Source organism: Puma concolor, chromosome A3 (assembly GCF_028749965.1).
Source record: "Puma concolor isolate L17-30 chromosome A3, mPumCon1.1.hap2, whole genome shotgun sequence".
Lineage (NCBI taxonomy): Eukaryota > Metazoa > Chordata > Mammalia > Carnivora > Felidae > Puma > Puma concolor.
The window spans coordinates 111192403-111215958 of NC_141669.1; the positions used below are offsets into that span (position 1 = coordinate 111192403).

Sequence of the window (23556 nt, forward strand, 5' to 3'; positions counted from 1 at the left end):
ATGGGAAATTGGCTAAATAGAGCTGAGGTACAGGGCAGTGAAAAACAGCCTCATTCCCAGCTGGAAGTTGGCAATTTGAGTTACGCAGTATCAAAGAAACAAGCTAAAACTATTGCCTGTGGTAACTTAGGGTTCAGATCATGTGCCCATCAACACCGGAAAACTAAGACTTGGCAGAAAAATGTCAGGAATTTAGACCATGTTGTCAATTCTGAGAGAATGAGGCTCAAACTCCTCGGTGTAGAATATGAAGACTTTCATGATCCTGACCTATGTTCCTCTGTATGTCAGGAATTGTTCTACATTATAAGGAACAGGAAATCCAACCCTAACTGGCTTAAGAAAAATGCAGAATGCAGTACCTCACAAAACTGAAAAGTACAGCTTCAAGCAACATTTGATCCAGAGATTCATACAATCATCAGGTCTCCAGCTCCATTTCCTTGACATCTACCCTCTTCTAGAAGTTGCTGTGACCATAGGTGGGTTCCTATCACAACTATGCTAGCTATAACAGTTTCTAAGTTTTATATCCTCAGCACACAAAGCAGAAGATGACAAAGCATCCCTTTCATTAAATATCCAGAGGAGAGAGCTCTCCAGAAAAAGTCCTGAGATTCACTTTAAGTCAGCTTAGATCACATGCCTACCTCAAACCTCCTAACAACCAGAGGCTGGAATGCCCTGATGGCTTAGCCCAGGTCAAGCATGCACCCTGAAGCTGGAGGTTGTTGGGAAAGGAAGAGGAAAGGCCATTATCACCTTCCAGGCTCACAACATTCCAACACATCCCTCACAGGTTATGCCCCAACAACATCCATGTTCAGTTCTCTAAGTGCTGTGGGTTGAATTGTGCCCCACAAAAAGATATGTTGGAGTCCTAACCCTCGGTACCCGTAAACGTGACCTTATTTAGAAACAGAGAGGTTGCAGATATACTCAAGATGAGGTCATACTCAAACATCCAACATGACTGGCCTCCTTACGAGACAAGAGACACACAGGGAAAGCGTCATGTGAATCTGAAGTGATGGAGGCAGAGACTAAAGTGATGCATCTACAAGCCAAGGAACGCTAACGATTGCTGGCAATTCCAGCAGCTAAGAATGGCATGGAACAGATTCTCCCTTAGAGCTTTCTGCGAGAACATGACACTACTGACATTTGATTTCAGACTTGTGACCTCCAGAACTGGAAGAAATTAAATTTCTGTTGTTTTAAGCTACCCAGTTTGTGGTACTTTGTTACAACAAACCTAGGAAACTAATACACTTAGGTAAGGATGATAGTCCATGATTCTTTGCCTTTGTACATGCTCTTTTCTCCTTCTGGAATGCTCATCTCTCCCAGATGGTCTGTCTATTCACACTAAACCTCAGATCTGCCCAAATGTTCTCTTCTTTGTGATGCCTTCCACCATGGCCCCTCTCCACTATGTATAAGTCCAGCACCACATACTGCTTGCATTTTTATTATTAAATTTTAATTGCCTGTGCACATAGCTGTCCTCCCTTCAGAATTATGAGCTCTCCAACGGGACAGCAAGGCTTTCTTACCCACCTTTATATCAAGGCAAGTGAACAGCACCTAACACATAATAATCATTCAAAAGCTTCTATGTATTGAACAGGCTGATAACTCATCTCAGAAAAAGATAATGGGTATGATTTCAGAGAATGGTCTATAACAGATTATAGAGAACTGAAGACGGGCTTTGAGGTAGAATCTAGATAAGGAGAGAAAAAGAATATGGGGGCGGCAAGAAGGAAAGGTGTTAAATTTAGCAAATATGCAGAAAAACTACAAAGTAGATGAATATGATTAGGGAAAAAAGAATGTGTTTGGGGCAGTGGGAGCCTTCTGCTGAGGGGCATTTTCCAGGTAATAAGAGGAGCAGAAAAAGAAAAGAGGTTTCTGAGCAAGACCGCTGACACACGTTTTCAGGGGATTCCTATGACAAAGTGTTGAATGGACTCTGGAGGTGCAAGAGACCAGTCAGGGTGCAACAGAGGCAGGTCAGCAAGGAGGTGAAGGGCCAGATGATCTAGGACAGCAGCAGCAGGAGTGCGAAGGAACACAATTTTAAGACTTTAGAGAAGAGAGAACAAACAGAAAAAGCAAAGGATTACTCTTTAGTTTTGACCTTTGGTTATTTCGCAGGATTGACTACTGAAATAAGAGAGTATAAAGGAAAAGACTCTTTTTTTCCATGAGGATAAAAGTTTGTCTCAGATGGCTTACTATGAGGTGACCATAAAACATCCCAAAAAAGATGCCCAGCATACAGCAGGCAAAGAAGTGCCTGAGATTTATGAGAACAAAAGACACAGATGGCAATCATACAGGTAAGGATGACTTTTTTTGTAAGTCATAAAAAAGATATTGCAGAATTTTATTCTTTCATTCCACAAATATTTATTGTGCACCATGTCCTAGGCACTGTTCTAGGCTCTGGGAAGCCAGAGCTCATGGAGCTTATATTCTACTGGGGAACACAGACAAGTCTATTTGACTCATGAACATAAATTTAGGGCTTCAAGTTAATACTGCTTAGTAGTTATGATAAACCAAAACAAAAAAAATTTTTTTTACCTTTTTCTTTTTTCAAATTTTATTTTCCAGACATTTCCTTTCATATAGGTATACATGTCCCTGATCAGTAGCCAAACAGGTTCGAGTAAGTTAAGGGTTTGTTTTTTCCTTTGGTTTGTCTGTTTGTTTGTTTATTTTAATGCCAGCATATTGCTGCAATAAATCTATTTTTCCTCCTTTGTTTCTTAATGGCATCAGGAAACCCTTCCAAAGAATGTTCATAAAGGGTGACTGGACTCAGAAAAACATGAGAGGACAAATGGTACAATGGAAAGCAAGGGTATGGGAATTAACAAGGCCTGAATTCAAATCCCAGTCCAGTTTTTTCACAAGTTGTATAAGCTGGAGCAAGTTACTAAGTATCTCCAAGCTTCAGTTCACCCATCCGTGAAATGGGAATAACTTCACTCTAAGGATTAAAATAAGTAATTTCTAAATGGCAATTGACACAACACCTAGAAAAAAATGGGAAAAATGCTGGTGGCAGCTACTGCTGTGACTAATACCACCATCACCCCATACGCCCGGCACAAAATAGATGCTCAATAAATGCCTATTTCTTTTCTTTCTTTCTCTTTCTTTCGTTTTTTAAAATTTGTTGTAAATAATTTCTACGCCCAACGTGGGGCTTGAACTGATGACCCTGAGATCAAGAGACTCACGCTCTTCCAACTGAATGAGCCAGGCACTGCATATTTTTTCCTTCTAGGGAAGGGAAGTTCTTAATATCCTGGGTAATTACAAGGCTCCCATTCACTAGGCTATTATAGTCTATCCTCCTGAAACTTCCACTTCTGATAGAAGAATTAAATGCAATTAATTTCATAAATGGGCTTACTATCTTTATTTCTAATTTGATGGCATGTATTTATCCTCCAAAGAAAAATTTCAATGGTGAGGTCACAAATAGAAGAAAATGATCACTGATGAGGTGCCCACGTGGCTTGGTCGGTTAAGCAATCTGACTCTTGATTTCTGTTCAGGTCATTATCTCGTGGTTGGTGGGATTGAGCCCCGCGTCAGGGATTCTCTCTCTGCCCCTCCCCCTCAAATAAATTTAAAAAAAAATGATCACTGAATTATAAATGCTAACATAAAAATAAATGAAACTGGCACTGCTTTAGAAATCATCCATCAAAGATTCCATAGTAATTTTTACTAAACTGACACCAATAATAAAATCCTCTGTGATTAATCATTTCTGTAGGAACTTTCATTTGGAAAAAAATTAAGTGATTTTCTAACTGCAACCACATAATAACACAAATTTTATACGACACCCTCAGAGTTGTCCAGAAGATTAAATGGCACAATGCATATGAAAACATTTGGCCAGGTCCCTGGCACATGGTATGCATCCAGCGATAACTTCAGTGAAATCTACTCCTCTTATTATCTTACATTCCTTTCAATTAACAGAAAAGACCTTATAACCACAATTTTCACACAGGAATTATGGAACTAGAAAGATTTAAAAAACACACTGACTTGATGCCATTCCAAACCAGAAAGGTATTCATTTGAATGTCTCTTCATTTAATAACAAAAAGGTCTGTGAGTTAAATCAAGACACGTACCACTATAATCAAAACCAACATTTCAGTCTTCCCCTAAAATAATCCTTCCACTAACAATTTAATGAAAGTTTTTTAAAAGGCCAGAGACATTAAGTTCCTCTTACTTTCATTTTTAAAAACGCAAATTCCAGAAGCCTACAAAATATACTGGAATATAAGGACCAAAGTCATAACTGTTTGCCCAGGAAAGAGCAGTGACACAGCCTTGAACCTGCTCAAATAGAGCATCCACAAAGACCAGGGGTGCCCCTTCACTCATGCATGACACTATCTGAGACAACCAGTGTCAGGACTGCTTATTCCCTATAACAAGTGGCTCTTCTCCAATCCTCTGGACTACAAGAGACCCCTGCTCTTTCTCCCTGGCAATCTCCCTCATACACAAACGACCCCAATGCTTACACCTGTCCTGCTAAGTGGATAGCCTAAGAGCACCCAATCTCAGTGTGTATAAAATCTCCTCCTGTGTCCCTATGTCTGTTAATGGTATTACTATCTTCTCAGTCGCCCAAGATAGGATCTAGTTTGCTTTCCCTCACCATCCCCCTCCCTTCCCAAGAATGAACCAGTTTCAAAGCAAGACCTGTCTTTTACCTCTGCAATACCACCTAGCACCTACCCTGCCTCCATTCCCACAGCCTATCTCAGGTTCTCATTGCTGCCGTCCTGACCCAGGCCAGCCCCCACCCAGGTGCCCAATGAGTCCACATACTCTGAAAAGTAGACAGACAGATCTTGCTATGCATGTTCCTCCACACCCTGTGGGCCCCCACTGCCTTCCACAGCATTCCACATTCTCAGAACTTAAAGGACTCTCCTCTGACACAACCACCCATTCACTTGATCTTAGAAGATCTTCAAATTCAAAATGCTCTGGCCTTACTTTCAGGCCATTCCTGCTCTGGCTCCAATCTAAAATCCTGTAATGCCATGAAAATGAGAGTGAACTATGCCATTCCATTGCTCGATAGCTAAAGGTCAAAATTCTCAACTCAACCTACAGGGCTTCACATGGCCTGGCCCCTGCCTATCTCTCTAGTCTTGCCATGCTCCCATTTGCTCTCTGCTTCAGCTCTCTGGCCTTCTATCCAGCTTGCCATGATCCCCTTCATCCCAAGCCTCTGGACATGCTGGCCCTTTAGCACCCCACTCCTCACATAGGCAGTGCTATCCTACCCTTCAAATCTCAACTCAAAAGTCACTTATTCAGCCACTAGCCTTACCATTCCAAACTAAGTCCTCTGTTTGTCCTCTATCCTTTCTTCCATAGCCTCAAGCAAAATAATAATAAATCGGTTATTAGATTTCCTATTCCCAAGCTAGAATGTAAGCTCCATAAGAGCAGGACTATGTTGGTCTTGTTTGCCACTGTATCTCACAACTTACCCCAGAGGAGCCCTCAACAAATATGAGTCAATTAATGTAATTCATAAATCAGAACACTCTAAGTTACAAGGCCACAGGGCGACTGGGTGGCTCAGTTGGTTAAGCATCTGACTCTTGGATTTTGGCTAAGGTCATGATCTCCCGGTTCACAGGATCAAGCCCCACATCGGGCTCTGTGCTGATGGCTTGGAGCCTGCTTCGGATTCCCTCTCTCTCTCCCTCTCTCTCTGCCCCTCCTGTGCATTATCTCTCTCTCTCAAAAATGAACTTAAAAAAAAAAAGTTACAAGGCCAGCCCCCACTACACACAGGTCATGAAATCACTTGGTTACTCCCTAACAATAAACAGCTCATCTCCTCAATGTTTCTGAGTTCCCCTGAAGATCTGACATTACATGAGTCTACAGTTCTACCATTCCAAAGATCCCTCTCACAGCTCTCTTCTATACACCCTGGTACCAGCAATACTTTGCTTTCTGGGTTCCACAATTTTGCTTGCATCCTTCCTCCCACCTGGAATTTTTTTTTTTCCCAGCTATACATTTCCAAATCCTATTTTGCTTCAAATGCTCAAATCCAATGTCGCTTCTTCCTCGAAGTCTTCTTTGCATTCCCCCAGCTAGTCACAACCTCCCTCCCTGAATTCCCACAGGTTCTCCATTATTTCATTTAGGTCTGATCAAATGTCACTTCAAATGAGAGTTCCTCCTAAAGTTACTCACTGGTTATAATTTTCTATCAGGTCATCCTGTTTTATTTTCTTGACAGCATTTTACTATTATCTGAAATTATCTTGTTCATTTTTCTTTACTTATTTGCTTATTTACTTATTAACTGCCTGTCTCCCCCACTGGAACGTAAGATCCATGAGAGCAGGGACCCTCTGTCTTGGTTTCCATATTTCCCCACTCCTCCACATCTGACATCAAAAATGTTTAGTAAAATCTGCCAAAGGCATGAATGACTCCGTAGTCCTGGTGACTAGGGTCATTTGTGTACGTATCTTTCTCTTACTGTATTCCAAATTCCAGGTGGACTAGGTCAAAGTCTAGCTAATCTATTTGTTTGTGTGCATTACCTGGAAATCCTTTCACAACTGAAGCAAATAATAGATAACTTTTAATTAATGAATTAATGATCTCTCCAGGAGGTACTGTCCCAAACCAGGCCAACTCAGAACTCCATATTCTCCAGAAACCAGGGCATACAGGAACCTCCTTCTATGCCCTCTCCATCCTGTTCCAATCAGCCACCTCTAGTGAGCTTCAAAAGGCGAGTCTCTTCACTTTCCTCTAGCCAACAACCACTGATTCTATCTCTAATATCTCACAATCCTAACCTTTTCCTTCTATCTCCAGCCAACAAATCACTTCCAGGGCCCTGTTTCTTCAGAGTACCCTACATCTCCAGTGAGTTGGAGAACTCATCAGACCCTAGGGAACAAGGAGACGTTAAAACGAAGTGTTACTTAAAGACTAACTCTCTTTTCTTTTATACCCCGTTTATCCGAAAGCGGCCCAGTTTCAAGGACTGGCTTTGATACTCTTTGGGACCCTAAGCTTTCTTCTCATGTACCCGCCGCACCCAAATCCCTCTGTAGTGCCTCCACCCGTGCCTCGAACCTTTTCATCTTCCAGTACAAGACAACCCTAGGCCAGAGACGATGATCTCCTCGGAAGCAAATGGTCCTCAAACACCGAGGGGCGGCCGTACCCTCCCCACTTACTGTCCGGCATCTGCCTCCGGCCTGGAGCCATCTCGGCGCCCCTTAGCCTCAGTCCCCCTCTGGGCCTGACCCTCCAACACCACCCCCCACTCACCTGAAGCGGCCCCCGCAGTGCTGGCATTGCTCGCCCACCCAGCCGGTGGGACAGACGCACTGGCCGGTGCCAGGGTTGCAGCGGCCGCCGTTGACACAGGGTCGGTCACATTCCTTGGCCTCGGCTGCGGCTGAGCCCGACACCGCCGACGCCGCTGCCGCGGCCTCGGCCGCCCAGGGCAGCAGCAGCAGCGGCGGCGGGAGCAGCAGCAGCAGCAGCAGCAGCAGCCGCGGGAGGCGCAGCCCGGCCCCCAGCCCCGGCCTCCCAGCCCCGGTCGCGTCCCAGTCCCAGCGCTGCCCGCTGTTCCTGCCCGCAAGCGCTGTCGCCGCCGTCCTGCTCCTCAGCCTCGCCTTAGTCGCCGCCGCCGCCGCCACCATCTTCCCGGGGCTGAGACGGCGCCCCGCGAACACATACACACACCGCACGGCCGGCTCCGCTTTGCCTGGCCGTGCGGGGCGGGGCTGTGCGGACGGTGGCTCGGGCGGTCAATCCTGGGGGTGGGGCCAGAGCTGCGCGGTAGGCGGAGCGGTGCGTGCGTGCGTGGGCGGCGCGCGGCGCGCGGGCCGTCCTCTCGCACACGCGGCCTTGGAGGCGAGTGTCTGACCCTTGGTCTACCGCTTGCTGAGACCCCTTCCCCCTCGGGTCAGAGGCGCCTTTGCGCTCCGGTTCTTAGCCTTCTCTCGGTGCCCCGGCGACAGGTTAGCATCCCTGAGGCAGCCTCTTACCGTTGGCTGCCTGGGAGCCGTCCGCTCTGCTAGCAAAGCCGGCTGTGTTGAGGACTGCCCTTCCGGAGACCCCGGCCTGTGTCATCGCTCTGCCTGCGGGGGACTACCTGCGGGGCAGAAGGGGCCTAGAAGGCTTCGTCGTGGTGTGCGGTACTGTAGAAAGAGTGCTGCGCACCAGCCTCTGCTTTCCCCTCTGTAAAGTAGGGACAACGAAGTAACACGTGTATTAACCCCAGCGCATAGGCTATGCGCAATAAATGCCCAGTACTCCTGAGTGAAGAGTTCAGCTTCCTTGATTCAGGCCGATCCAGTGGCCGACCAGAGCCCCCACCCTTAATTCTGGGGAGGAAATTTGGGGTTATCTTACTTTGCACTATATGTTCTCAAATACCTCTTAAGAGAATCCAGCACCCTCGGCCCACCGCACACATCTGCACCTAGAGCCCTTCTTGTCAGGTAGTTTGTTACTTTGGTGGCCCCAGTGAAACAAGCCTCCTGACAGTGTAACCTTGTGTGGTCGTCAACCCTGGAATCTGGACTGGACCTGTGATTCGATGTAACCAAAGGCAGAACGTGGCAGAAGTGACTGTGCCAATTACAGATACGAGCTTTGAGAATACCTGGTAACCTTGATTTTGATTTTGATAATCCTGAGCTGCTCCCCCTCTTCCACCTTGCTGTAGAAAGATGACACAGAGACATAGAGAGGGAAAGGCCCTGAGACATGGAGAAGTCGAGACCCAGTTACCACCAGGAAGTGAAGTCCCAGACACATGTACCTGGTGAACCCATCCCAGCTGAGGGACCAGTCATTGAGGGAAGAAGCCACCTAGGTTGTCCCAGCCATCTGAGCTGTTCCTCATTACCTGGAACAGAGGTAAGTCTTTCCTCCTGTGCCTTTTCCAAAATCCTGAGAAACTGGCTGTCAGTTGAAGCCTCTAAGTTTTGGAGAGGTTTATTACTCAGCAATAGATAACCAGACATTGTCTGACATAAGCCTTGTGTTGTGAGGAATATTCCTGGGTCAGCTCAGAGTTTGAGCACCCTGCAGTCCCTGGGAAACAAAGAAATCCCCTTTTGCTTTACCTTAGAGCTCAGAATTCTAGCATATACCCCCGTACTCATATCTAGGTCCTGACCTACCTTCCTGTGTATCCACTTCATGGCAGGTGAAGCCTAACAGCCCACCAGTCTCCGCCCTCAGCTCTCCACCCACACATCCCTCCTATTGTTACACAAAACACATTGTTCAGCTTAGGCCCTACCACAGGCATTCTGGTTTGCGGGTGGTTTTTGCTGCAGTGTCCTACAGGGGCTGTGTAGAATGAGGTGGGGATGGAAGACATGGCCCTACCCTCTGGCAAGAACCCAGTCAGATGGAGGTGACCCATCTGACTTACATGAAGCTATGGCTTACATGGCTTCATGTAAGGCTGGAATGGCATGAAGCTTACATGAAGCTTACATGAAGCTATGGCCTGGCTTCAGGAAGCACTGCTCTCCCTACTCCCCCAGGCCAGAAATGGAACCAGACTTTCCCTTCTTTCTTCACAGCAAAACTGAAGCCAGGCTGTGAAGTTTCACATAATTTTACGAATACTCAGAGATAAGAGAAAATGGTTTGCGTCCACAGGGCAGCAATATGGCTGCCCTAGAACCTTGCTACAGCAAATGTTTTCCTCTTTAATCTACTCCCTTCTCTGGTTCTCTTTCCTTAGCCATGTTTTGCTCAAATGATCTTGCCTTAAAAAAAACAAAATCTGGGACGCCTGAGTGGCTCAGTCGGTTAAGCGTCCGACTTCCACTCAGGTCGTGATCTAGCAGTTCGTGAGTTCGAGCCCCATGTCGGGCTCTGTGCTGACAGCTCAGAGCCTGGAGCCTGCTTCAGATTCTGTGTCTCCCTCTCTCTGCCCCTGCCCGCTCACACTCTGTTCCTCTGTATCTCAAAAATGAATAAACGCTAAAAAAAAATTTTTACTAAGAAACAAACAAAATCTGGGGCGCCTGGGTGGCGCAGTCGGTTAAGTGTCCGACTTCAGCCAGGTCACGATCTCGCGGTCCGTGAGTTCGAGCCCCGCGTCAGGCTCTGGGCTGATGGCTCAGAGCCTGGAGCCTGTTTCTGATTCTGTGTCTCCCTCTCTCTCTGCCCCTCCCCCGTTCATGCTCTGTCTCTCTCTGCCCCAAAAATAAATAAAACGTTGAAAAAAAAAATTAAAAACAAACAAACAAAATCTTACCTTGACTATGCAGGGAAATACTGCAATCTTCTTTCTCCTTTAATGTTGTCAGTCTCCTGCACTTTATACTTTTGCATGGTGGAATTAAAGATGTCTACAAATTGTTTTGCCCTCCTTCCATGGAAAGATGGGGACTAATTCCCCCAACTCCTTGAATCTGGGCTGGTCTTAGTGTTTGTTGCACCAATAGACTGTGGTGGAAGTGAAATACTGAAACTTCTGAGTCAAGGTCCAAGAAGTTTTGCTGCTTCTTTCTGAGTGCCTTCGAACACTTGCTCTGAGGAAATCCAGCTGCCATAAAAGAAGCCCAGCTAATCTGATACTGCCATATTGCAAGGAAGCAGCCGCAGCCATTCTGGACCCTAGCCGTTCGGTTCTTCCCAGTTAAGGCCCCAGACACTAATGAAGCAGAGGGGGTGCCACCTCTGCTAACCCACCCAAACCGCGGATACATGAGCAAAATAAATAAATATACTTCTCTAAGCCACTAAGTTTGGGGATGGTTTGTTTTAGGACTGCAATAAATTCCCAAAATACTCTGTAACTTCCTGCCTCCAAAGATAAGAATAAGTCTTTAAGGTAAACTTGATTAACAATGGCTGTATAATTGTATATACATATAGGATGTACAATGAGTCATTTATATATAATACACAGAGGGTTCTGATCGTTGGGTCATTCTTCCTGAAAAGGGTCATTGCAGCTCCAGAAGCTTGTCTGCTGGACTCCTTACACCTTACCACCAACACTCTATGACTGTTCTATCTGAAATCCCACACCATCTTTTTCTCCACTAGTCCTTTCAAGGTGGCCACTTCCAGGACCTAGAAATTTTAATGTTAATGGCAAGGAATTCCAATGGCAAAAAATTCCTGGAACTGCTTTAAGTCCAGACTCCACATGACAGAGTCCTCACCAACTGCGTGGCCAAGAAGGTTTGTATCCACTAAGACGGTTTGAAGTTACCTCTGCCCATTTTTTCCTTCTTCTTTTTTTTTTTTTTAAACTCAGGAAAGGCAGTCTCTCTGTTTGTATGCCCTTTGCTCTCTCTAATTTCATGCCATCATTTTCTATATCTTTGCATTGTCTCCAGGTCATGGACATGGATGTTTTTAACAATTGTTTGGCTTTTACTCATGCATTGTCTTAGGTCAGTTTCCTTAGAAGCAGAGCCCGAAACAGGATTTATTATGAGAGTGCTCCCTGGAGAAAGGCAATGAAGGAAGCAGGACAGATAGGGAAGGGAGCTAAGCAAAGATGTGGTCTTATCTGGAGTCAAGCGGCAGCCTAAACCTATGGAGAGCCTTGAGACATAGATTGTATCTAAGAGTTGATTCCACCTTGAGACAAGAAGGCATTGTTTTGCATACAAATCTCATTTGGCAGCCAGCCAACACTCACAGCCATAAGAAAGATCCAAAAAAAAAATTGGGAGGGGTATCAGTCTACTGTATACAACAAATATTTATGGAGCACTGGATTGTAAGGATGAATGCCGCCCTGGTAAGATCTATCTGATCAAGCTGTCTGACCTTCCCTAAGTATCAAGAGACTTCACTCTGTACTATTGGAAAAATCAACATTTTTTATGTCAAGGATCTTCTTATACTCTTCATCTATTTGGAACAAAGCAATTCCCTAATTATAGATATCAGAATCTTACCTAACATGTAAGGTACTATATTGCCTGTGAAAAAGGTTGATCCTGAGGGTTTGGAAGAAACACAATGGTGGCAATGGTAGCTCCCGTGCGAAGGATAGGTCAACTTACAAACATAAGATCCCTATAGTACTTGGGAGGCTCTACAAGTAAATGTTCAGGGATCCTTGATCTGGGAGCATAGGATTAGCCCCCTTAGCTGTTGTCAGAGCTCCTGGTGGCTGCCATAGGTAAGCCCCACGAATACAGGAAGTGGCCTTTATATCAACTCAAAGGACAGAGGACTTGAAAAAAACCTTATAATCCAAGTTACAATTAGTTATTAAACTTAAAAACAAGATGGTGCTTTAAAAGAAATGTCCACAGGGGTGCCTGGGTGGCTCAGTCAGTTGAGCGTCTGACTTTGGCTCAGGTCATGATCTCATGGCTTGTGAGTTTGAGCCCTGCATCGGGCTCGGAGCCTGGAGCCTGCTTTGGATTCTCTGTCTCCCTCTCTCTCTCTGCCCCTCCCCAGCTCATGCTCTGTCTCTCTCTCTCTCTCTCTCTCTCTCTCTCTCAAAAATAAACATTCAAAAAAAATTTTTTAAATAAAAGAAATTTCCACAAATTCTTTGATATTCTCATTAAAAGTTGGAGTTTAATTCCTCTCTGTAGAATAAAGGCCAGACTTAGTGACTCTCTTCTAACAACTTGAATGTGGTAGAATTATACTATATATATTCTGAGGCTAGGTCATACAAAGGATAGTTTCTCCTTCCCCTCTTCCTCTCCTTCACATTCTCCCTCTCCCTCTCCTCCCTGTCCTTCTCTCTTCATTTGCTTTGGAGGAAGCCAGCCATCTTGTCATGAGGACACGAGCAGCCTGTGGAGAGGCACAGGTGGGGAGGAACGGGAACCTGCCACCAAGAACCAGTACATACTTACCAGACGTGTGTAAGACAATTTGGAAATGGATCCTTTGGCCCCTGTCAGGGCTTCAGATGATGCCAGTCCTGGCCAACATCTTGACTGAGACCTCACAAAAGACCCTGAGCCAGAATTGCCTAGTCAAGCTGTTCCTGAATTTCTGACCCATAAAAACTGTGAAGATAATAAATTGTTGTAGGCCACTAAATTTGGGGGCAGTTTGTCTTACAGCAGTAGGTAATTAACACAGGCCACAAGAATTTGGAAGTCCCCCTAAATATACCCAACACCATAACAGAAGATACTACCACTGAGACAGTATGGCAAACCCGTGGAAGATGTCCATTTCCTTGTTTCCTGCTTTGGCTCATAGAGAAACCAACTCTCTAAGCTGGCTCCCATGAAAGCCCACTGTGCTGGTACAGCCAGAAACACCGTCTCTATTGCTAGTGCTTGCCCAAGGCACTGATATAAACTGCTGCCAGTGTTGTGATCAAGGCTTCTGATGCCCACACAGAGGTCCCCATCTCATGTTGCTGCCAAGCCATTGGCATAAACTCCCATCATCTGAGAAGCCACTGGCAGCAAAGCAGCCTTCATTACAGGGAGGTGGTTCTTGTGTTCACTTGTACTATGACCGCGGCCAGAACCCCAGTATGGAGGAGGGGTAGCAGATAACCCTGTGTACAGAACCAGCTCACCAAAAGCATGGTCTGTGGCTAGAGATATGGCCCAGATTGCAGTGTTTATTTACCAAGTTAAACAGGCTAAAGCCAGATCAGCATATCAAAAATGACTCAAGCAACAGGGAGAGTTTAGCTATGAACTCAGTGAGTCAGGGCCAAGGGCATTGATTACGTACAGACTTGAAAGAGGACAGAAAGAAAGCAGACCTGCAAGAGTCCTGGGCTTGGGGTAGCTTTGAAGTGTATTCCTATGGCCACTGGTCTGAGCCTCCCACCCTTAGGGTTTGTTTGAAGCCATCAGACCCCTTTCTCCCATACGCATTTCAAGGCTATAACTTCTTTTTGTGCATGAAATTCTCACAGAATTGCCAGGGCTCAAGACTGTGTCTGATACTGGCAAGGAAGCTTGAACACTCTTCTATTAGCTTAGGTTCCCCCGAAAGAAAGCCCTGAGGCAAGAATTCAAGGTTAATGTGGGATGTAATCCCAGGAAACAGGAGAGTAGGGAAGTGAAACAGGGAAGGGAAGAAAATCAATACAGAATGTGTTATTAGTCAGTGACTAGTGTGAGCCATTCCACAGGGAAATTCCACAGAGGGAACTCTGGGAAGTGGTACAGGACACATGTCTCAGAGAGGCAAGGGGGCAAGGGTGTTTACAGGTATTTATATACCAACTCCAGTCAGCCATTGTTAATATCTGCTAGGGGAGAGAGTGTTAATTACTGAGGGGACCAACACAGAGATAGAGACACTGGTTGATCAGTTTTTTATTTGTTTATTGACCATTTAGGTCTCCCCTTCTGTGAAGTGAGCATTCATATCCTTTGCCCACTTTTCTATTGAATTGCTTCTTTTTCTTACGGATTTGTGTCACTTCTATATTCAGTTACTAGTCTTTTCTTCATTATATGTGTAACAAATACCACTTTCTTTATAGTATCATCTAATAAATTATCTTTAATGTATATAAATTTATCAATCTTTTCTCAATAGTCTGTGATTTTCTTTTTTTTTTTTTTTTTCTTGAGAGAGAGAGAGGGAGCACGCCTATGAGCAGGGGAGGGGCAGAGGGAGAGAGAGAATCTTAAGCAAGCTCCACAGCCAGGGCCATTGAGGCCCTGAAGGGACTCAATCTCATGACCGCGAGATCATGACCTGAGCCAAAATCAAGAGTCAGACTCTTAACTGACTGAGCTTCCCAGGAGCCGTGGTAGTCTGTGCTTTTCATGTCTTGTTTAAGAAATCCTTTCCTACGTTGAGGTTAAAGAGATGATGATTTACCAGGAATTTTTGCTTTTTACAGATAGTTTTGTTTTTTTTTTTTTTTAATGTTAGAGAGAGAGAGAGAGAGAGAGAGACATAGCATGAGTCGGGGAGGGGCAGAGAGAGACGGAAACAGAATCTGAAACAGGCTCCAGGCTCCAAGCTGTCAGCACAGAGCCGGATGCAGGGCTCGAGCTTGGAAATGGCGAAATCATGCCCTGAGTTGAAGTCGGATGCCCAGCCGACTGAGCCACCTAGGCGCCCCTGACAGATAGTCTTTAATCCACTTGGAAATGACTTAACATGAAGATGCAATATAGGAATTCAGTATTTAACTTTTATCATGGAAAATGCCAAACAGGGCCACCCGGGGGGCTCAGTTGGTTGTGCATCCGACTCTTGATTTCGACTCAGGTCATGTTCCCAGGATCATGGGATCGAGCCCTGCATCAGGCTTAGTGCTGAGTGTGGAGCCTGCTTAAGATTCTTTCTCTCTCCCCCTCCGCCCATCTCCCCTGCTCACACACTCTCTCTCTAAAAATAATAAAAAAGAAAATGTAGTTTGACATATACAAAAACAGAATCCTACAATGAACTCAACACTCAGCTTCAACAATTATTAATTTATTTCAGTTGACCACTGCTGTGTAACAAATTACCCCAACACTTAGCATATTTAAACAGTAATAAACATTTATTATCTTGCACAGTTTCCGAGAGTCAGGATTTTAGGAGTGGCTTAACTGGGCGGTTCTGTCTTAGGATTTGTCATGAGCCTGTGGTCATGTTGTCTGCCTGGCCTGCAGATATCTGAAGCCTTAGCTGGGGCTAAAGGATCTGTTCCAAGGTGACCCTCACCTCTGGCTGGTAAAGTGTTGCCAGGAAGCATCTGTTTCTTGCCACGTGGCCCTCTCCGCAGAGCAGCTGAAGTGTCTTCACAGCAGGGCAGCTGGCTTCCCCCAGAACAAATGATCCAAAAGAGCGCAAGGTGGAAGTTGCAATGACTTTTATTACACAGTCTTGGAAGACACACAAGATCACTTCTACCACATTGTGTTCATTAGAAACAAGTCACTAAGTCCCATCCACATTCAAGGGGAGAGAAATTAAGTTCAAAGTTAGTGGATGTTTTCAAAATCAGCATATAACTCATGGCCAATCTTGTTTCAGCTATGCCTCCATCTACTCTCCCTTAAAAACTGGATTCTTTTGAAGAAAATTCCAGACATCATATTGTTTCATGTACAAATCCTTTAGTATGGATTTCTAAAAGATAAGTCTTGAAAAAAATGTCATAAACACCATACCATAATCACACAAAAAGTTAACTTAACAATAATTCCTTAAGGTCACCAAAGACGTTCAAAATTCAATAGCATTCAAGTTCCCCTGATTCATTCCCTCTCCTTCTCTCCCTCTCTCTCCCTGTCCCACTCCCCCCCCCACCCATTTTTTTAAATAGTTTATATCAGACATCTCTGTGCATAACTCCAGATACCCTCAGGCTCACCTGTCATTTAATCCAGACTTTGCTGCCCATATCAGTTCTGCACAGGCTCCAACCAGCTGCACACAGGTGTGGCCTGGCACAGCTTCAGGGCTTCTTTTTAATGCTGCAGTGTGGAATACTGTAGAAACCTGCCTGGCATGCACAACCCAAAAGTGCCAGGCACTTAAAACTCTTTGAGGCAAACGTTGACCAATGGACAACTGCTTTCCTTTTCATCCCGAGATCGACAGTCTGAAGACCCAGTATATGTAACTTCTCACAAGGTCTGTGGGATTAAGAAATCACTCTTCATGGTAGCCAACTTGATCATGGCTTCTTGTGCTTCCCTTTTTCATTTATTGTCCCTCATTCCTGCCCTCTGAGATCACACTCTTCAATAAAGTATTGAATAAAGCATTACACATAGTTTTGGTTTTTGCTTTTGTTTTTGTTTTTTTTAATCAGGTTCTGCTTTGGGGGGCACCAGACCAAGACACAGTTGGTCCCAAATAGGGTCTCTCTGATCTATAGCTTTCATCCTCTCCCACTTCTCCCTTGCAATTACTATTTTTTTAAGTTTATTTATTTATTTTGAGAGAGAGAAAAAAAAGCATGAGCAGGGGAGGGGCAGAGAGAGAGGGGGACAGAGAATCCCAAGCAGGCTTTTCACTGTCAACTCATAGCCCAATTCAGGGCTCAAACCATGAGATCATGACCTGAGCTCAAATGGAATCGGATGCTTAACAGACTGAGCCACCTAGGTGCCCCTCCCTTGCAATTATTTTATTATCATAATAAATCATATTGTTTGTTCTGAGGAGTTTACCACATTCTAGATTTTGCTGACCTCTCTTGCTATGGTGTGTATCATATTCTCCGGTTCTCTGTATTTCCAAAACTGGTAGTTAGATCTAGAAGCTGGATCAGATTTGGGTTTGATATTTTTGGCAAGAATGTTTCATGGGTGGTGTTACATACTCCCCATTGCATCTAATTAGAATACATAACGTCTGTCTCTTTTTGTGATTTTAAAATTGATCAGTAAATTTAGGGGTAGTAATTCTAATCTCCCCATTATAAATTCCCCACTAGTCTTTCACCTAAGAATTTTAGCAGCCCAAGATAATCATGCCCTAGAACTGTACTGTTCAATACAACAGCAGCTAGCTACATGTAGCTATTTAAATGTAATGAAAATGGAACAAAATTAGAAATTTAATCCTCCCTTCCCCCGAATAGCCAAAGAAATCCTGAAAAAGCAAAGCAAAGCAGGAGGCATCACGATTCTGGACTTCAAGTCTTATTACAAAGCTGTAATCATCAAGACAGTATGGTACTGGCACAAAAACAGACACATAGATCAATGGAACAGAATAGAGAACCCAGAAATGGGCCCACAGATGTATGACCAACTAATCTTCAACAAAACAGAAAAGACTATCCAATGGAAAAAATTATCTTTAACAAATGGTGTGGGGAAAACTGGACAGCAACATGCAGAAGAATGAATCTGGACCACTTTCTTGCACCATACACAAAAATAAATTCAAAGTAGATGAAAGACCTAAATGTGAGACAGGAAACCGTCAAAATCCTAGAGGAGAACACAGGCAACAACCTCTTTGACCTGAGCCACAGCAACTTCTTACTTGACAATTCTCTGGAGGCAAGGAAAACAAAAGCAAAAATGAACTATTGGGACCTCCTCAAGATAAAATCTTCTGCACAGCTAAGGAAACAATCAACAAAACTAAAGGGCAGGCTATGGAATGGGAGGAGATATTTGCCAATGGCATATCTGAAAAAGGGTTGGTATCCAAAATTTCTAAAGAACTTGTCAAACTCAACCCCCAAAAAACAAATAATCCAGTGAGGAAATGGGGAGAAGACATGAATAGACACTTGTCCAAAGAAGAAGACATCCAGATGGCTGACAGACACATGAAAAAATGCTCGACATCATTCATTATTAGAGAAATACAAATCAAAACCACAATGAGATACCACCTCACACCTGTCAGAATGGCTAAAACTAACAACACAAGAAACAGCAGGTGTTGTGGAGGATGCAGAGAAAGGGGAACCCTCTTGCACTGTTGGTGGGAATACAAACTGGTGCAGCCACTCTGGAGAACGGTATGGTGAACTTTTTTTTTTAAGTTCATATATTTATTTTTTAGAGACAAAGCTTGAGTCTGGGAGGGGCAGAGAGAGAGGGAAAGAGAGAGAATCTGACAGTGTGGGGCTCAAACTCCTGAACCATGAGATCTTGACCTGAGCTGAAGTTGAGTGCTTAAGCGACTGAGCCACCCAGATGCCCCACTATGGAGAACTTTTGAGTATTTAACTCAGATAGGTATTTACTTAGGTATTTACTTGAAGGATACAAAAATAAAGGTTCAAAAATACATGCACCCCAATGTTTATAGCAACATTATCAACAATAGCCAAACTATGGAAAGAGCCCAAATGTCCATCAACTGATGAATGGATAAAGAAGATGTGGTATATATATATACATGATGGAATACTACTTAGCTATCAGAAAGAATGAAATCTTGCCATTTGCAGTGATGTGGATGGAGCTAGAGTGTATTATGCTAAATGAAATAAGAGAAAGACAAATACCACATATAATTTCACTCATATGTAGAATTTAAGAAACAAAACAGATGAACATACAGGAGGCAGGGAGAAGAGAGGGAAACAAATCACAAGAGACTCTTAACAATAGAAAACAAACTGAAGGTTGCTGGAGGGAGGTGGGTGGGGGTGGACTAGATGGATGGTGGGTATTAGGAGAGCTCTTGTTGTGATGAACACTGGGTGTTGTATGTAAGTGAGAAATCACTGAATTTTACTCCTGAAGCCAATACTTCACTCTGTGTTAACTAACTAGAATTTAAATAAAAATTTGGGGAAAAAATAAAAAAAAAAGAAATTTAATTCCTTGGTCACACTAGCCACATTTAAGTTCTCAACAGCTGCAGTGGCTACTCTGTTGAACAATGCAAATATAGAATTTTTCCATTATCACAGAATGTTATATTTGACAGAACTAGCCTAGAACCACTGTTTTGCTTTAGTTCTAATATTTACTATTTCTAGTATTTCATTTTATTTTAGTTTGATTCATCTTTTCAGTAGGCTTCACGCCCAGTGTGGAACCCAACATGGGGCTTGAACTCACAACCCTGAGATCAAGATCTGAGCTGAGATCAAGAGTCAGACGCTTAACCCACTGAGCCATCCAGGTGCCCCTCTAGTATTTCATTTTAAACTATTCTCCTTTATATGTTTATCAGTTGCAATTGTTCTATAAAGAATAACATTCCCTTGTCAACTATTTAGTTACTCTGAGGTGTAGTTCATACAGTAAAAGCATGGTAAGTGTTTTTGTGCACCAGTATTTGCCTTTGTGCACCAGTATACAGGATAATGAAACGATTCCCTGGCATCCTCCAAAGTTGACCAAAGCATTTTGTTGTTTTTATTGTTTTGAATGTCATTGTAGATTCACAAACAACATATCTGATGTCTTTCAGTTCATTGTAGTTACTATTCTTTTTGATGTTCAAATTTTCCCATATGTTAATGGTTGTTTCCTACAGTAGTGTTCTATAGGTTTGTCTGTTTGGTTTTGTTTGTTTTCATTTCAAATACAAGATGTTACAGGCTCTTCTTGTACATTTTCTGCTTCAAATATGAAAGCAGACATTTCCTCAAGTATCCTTATTCCTTTTAGAGACAAATAGTATTTAGAGACCACGATCTTGATGCTAGGGGTACTTATTCCCAGTGACTTAGTTTTTGTTTTTGTTTTTTTAAGTATACAGAGCTAGAGAATAATCATTTTTATTTTGGGGGAAAATATACCTTAGGTTCACACTGGTGCTATAAATTAAAATTTAGGACTACAGAGTTATACTTCTTGGGAGTTTATGTTTGTATCTCTTTTGTCCTGGAGTGAGAATCTTGGTTGATTTGTTTTTTAATTAATTAAGAGAGTGAGAGAGAGAGTGTGTGGGCACATGCGCACATGCACATGAGTGGGGGAGGGGCAGAGAGAGAGGGGGAAAGAGAATCCCAAGCATGTTCCACACTGTCAGTGCAGAGCCCAACACAGGACTGGATCCTGAGAACCACGAGATCATGACGAGAGCTGAAATTATGAGTTGGACACTTAACCAACTAAGCCACCCAGGCAGCCCAGAATCTTGGTTTTTAATGTCATCGATACAAGTACATGTATTCATTTTCTTTGTCCTATAATACCTATAATAATTTCTCATTCAGCTATGCCTGTGTATTTATTGTTAAATATCTTGAATATCACCCCTTCACCTGTGACCTTCAAATTCTATGAATTAATTGTTGTCTGCCTGCATTTCCACATTTGAGGAAGCTGCTATTCTCCCACCACCCATGATTTCGTGAGCCTGTCAGTCAAGGAACTTGGCCTTCCCTTCTGCAAGAGTGGGAACGAATCCCAGACCATGAGGGAGTTAACACCCCGTGGGTGAACTTGGGCCAATGCAAGGTAAGAGACAGGGAGGAACCAGCAAATAATCTTTCCCTCTCACCCCACAGTGGGCCATTTCAAAACATGGTGGGTTTGCATAACTTTTTAAGAAGACTTCTCTGTAACTAAGCAACCAAGGATGGTTTCTTGAAGCTACAGGGAGCTCAATAATATACCTTCTTGTAGTGCTTTTCTTCCTTCCGCTTGACTCTAACTTTTGCTCTAGGATAGCACCTCCCATTAATATCCTACCAAGAAGTCTTTGCCTTTTGCTCCGTTCTCTAGGAAATCCAGGCAAAGACAAGTTTGTGGGATCTTCTCCTTCAGAAAGGTAAAGAGCAGTGCTAGGAATTTATGTATTTTAAAAAAAAATTTTTTTTTGATGTTTATTTATTTTTGAGAGAGAGAGACAGAGTATGAGCAGGGGAGGGGCAGAGAGAGAGGGAGACACAGAATCGGAAGCAGGCTCCAGGGTCCGAGCTGTCAGAGCGGAGCCCGACGCAGGGCTCGAACTCACAGACTGTGAGGTCATGACCTGAGCTGAAGTCGGACGCTTAACCGACTGACCCACCTAGGCACCCTGAAATTTATGTATTTAATAAGCATTCCAAGTGAGTCTTATGATCAGACAAGTATGACTGACACTACCTTAAAGCATACTCGGGCTTCAGATCTCACGTCAACAGGAAGTGAGCTGCTCATAATGTACAGAGTTCAGAAAAGGAATCCATCCAAGGAACCCTTTAGATGTGGCCATGGAGGACAGTGAATAAGGGAGGTGAGCACAGAGAGTAGCCTGAAAACAGTGAGGTGGACTGAGCGAGGCAGTTGTCTGCTGCCAAAGCACAGAGCACTCACTGCTCTTGTCTTGCAGGGGAATCGTGTGTGCTGGGAACTGGTGACTACTCCTTGATGTTCTCTCTTTCTTTCCTGTTCCAAATGTGAGGGTTTTTTTTTTTTTTTGAAGGAGGTTCTTCCATCCCTCTTCCAACAATATGCTTGTTTGTTTGCGAGTGTTCTTTGTATGTTGCTAGACCCTGGAGAGCCACATCCAGATCTAAATTAGAAGAAGGCAGCCAGCTCACAACTGAAGGAACCCCCCCTTGCACGCACACACACCTTCTTGCAACAGCAGGGCATGACTTGAGCTATTTCTGTTTGGGGAGGGGATATTTTAATTTCTGTGTCCCCAGCAGCATATCCTGAGACAAAGACTTGACTGCAAGTAGTTTATTTGGGAGATAAAAAGAAAAGACTGGTAGGAGAACGGGAAAGTAAGACAGAGAAAGTAAGGCAACCAATATAGGGTGCATTTTCAATCCAGTTACCATTGTGTACAATTGAGACTTAATCCCATGGGAAACTCGGGGAGCCAGTATAGAGCATGCATCATAGTTTTACTCCACTACAAGGAGTAAGGGAGCTGGGATGTTCACACATCAACTCCCATCAGTCATTGGTTGAGAGCAGCTTCCAGGGAGGAAGAAATGTTATTTCCTCTGCACTTCTTGCCTCCTGTGTAAGTGACAAAGACAGAGTAGGGAATAATCAGAGAAAGCCATTATGCAAGGAAGTGCACATGCTGGCAGCTGGAAGCCAGGTCACTATGCCCAAAAGTGGTAAGGACAAGGGGATATGGGCAAGGCAGTGACAGCATCTGCTGCAAAAACGCAGAAGATTTCTCATCACTTGTGAGTTAGCTTCATTACCGTAAATGAGGACATTCATTTAAATTGTAAGCACATGGGGCACCTGTTGGTGCTCAGTTGGTTGAGCATCCAACTCTTGATTTTGGCTCAGGTCATGATCCCAGGGTCGTGGGATGGAGCCCCGTGTCGGACTCCATGCTGAGCATAGATGGAGCCTGCTTAAGATTCTGTCCCCCTCCCTCTGCCCCTCTCCCTGACTTGTGCTCTCTCTCTCTAAAAAAATTTTTTTAATTGTAGGCACATGTGTGTGAGTTAAAGAAGTAAAATGCAGACAATAGCTCATTATGCTTTTCAGAATCACCCTTCTCCCATTGCATATGACTCTGGGGGACGGACCATCACTCAAAAGGTCCATCTCCTCTGTCTCAGGACATACAAATGACCCAAGCAGACCGATCACTGTAGTCATTGTAGTAGCTACTGTTGGTGCCCCAGTCAGATCCGCTTTACTGGTCAGTGCTCCCATCCTCCAATTCAGGTGAGTATTGCCCACTAGAGGCTCACAGCTGCATTTTTCTTCAGAGAATTGCCCTTAGGAGGAGGGGGCCAATTTGGCTGGGATAGCATACCCTCCCACCACAGGCATTCCACATCTAAAAGGAGATACAAAGACAGCTCCTCTGTCTCACAGGAAGGTGGGGAAGACAATTCTGCAGGGTAGTTTATGCATCAGAACTCCCCCAAGAAAGCAGCTGGATCCTCACCTTTGCCTAGTTTCTTCCCTGACACTGTCTTGCTTCCCTCATTCTCTAACAGGATTTTCCTAAGAACACTCCTCAATTATTAAGGTGCAAGTCTCAGGCTCTGCTTCTTAGATGCCCAGCTAGCACCCATTCAGTGGGACACAATGATGGATTGGCCCAGAGGGAGACACATGGCCCCAGCAGAGCTCGAGCCTTTGTGGGCATCTCAGAAAAAGCAGATCTGTTTTTCTCTAAGGTTATGAGCTATATGTAAGAGCATTATAGTAGCTACATGTTCAC

The 23556-nt window shown here is 44.0% G+C and overlaps 1 protein-coding gene and 1 long non-coding RNA gene across 5 annotated transcripts in view; one reads left to right on the forward strand and one right to left on the reverse strand.

The window, feature by feature from the left end:
- ATRN (attractin) overlaps positions 1-7849 on the reverse strand; it is a 161700-nt gene extending 153851 nt beyond the window's left edge. For all 3 annotated transcript variants that reach the window (XM_086701794.1, XM_086701793.1, XM_086701795.1), the window contains exon 1: positions 7375-7849. In XM_086701794.1, the coding sequence (XP_086557920.1) occupies positions 7375-7751 (377 nt within the window). In that variant the 5' untranslated portion in view covers positions 7752-7849. The remainder of the gene's footprint in view (positions 1-7374) is intronic.
- A 53-nt stretch (positions 7850-7902) lies between these two features.
- Positions 7903-10821, forward strand: LOC147582664 (uncharacterized). Of its 2 annotated transcripts, none has more exons than XR_015249396.1 (3): positions 7903-8072; positions 8783-8976; positions 10350-10821. It is a non-coding gene; the product is annotated as an uncharacterized LOC147582664 (long non-coding RNA). The 2 variants fall into 2 exon arrangements; XR_015249397.1 differs by lacking the exon at positions 10350-10821 and adding an exon at positions 9654-10090.
- Positions 10822-23556: the final 12735 nt, after the last annotated feature.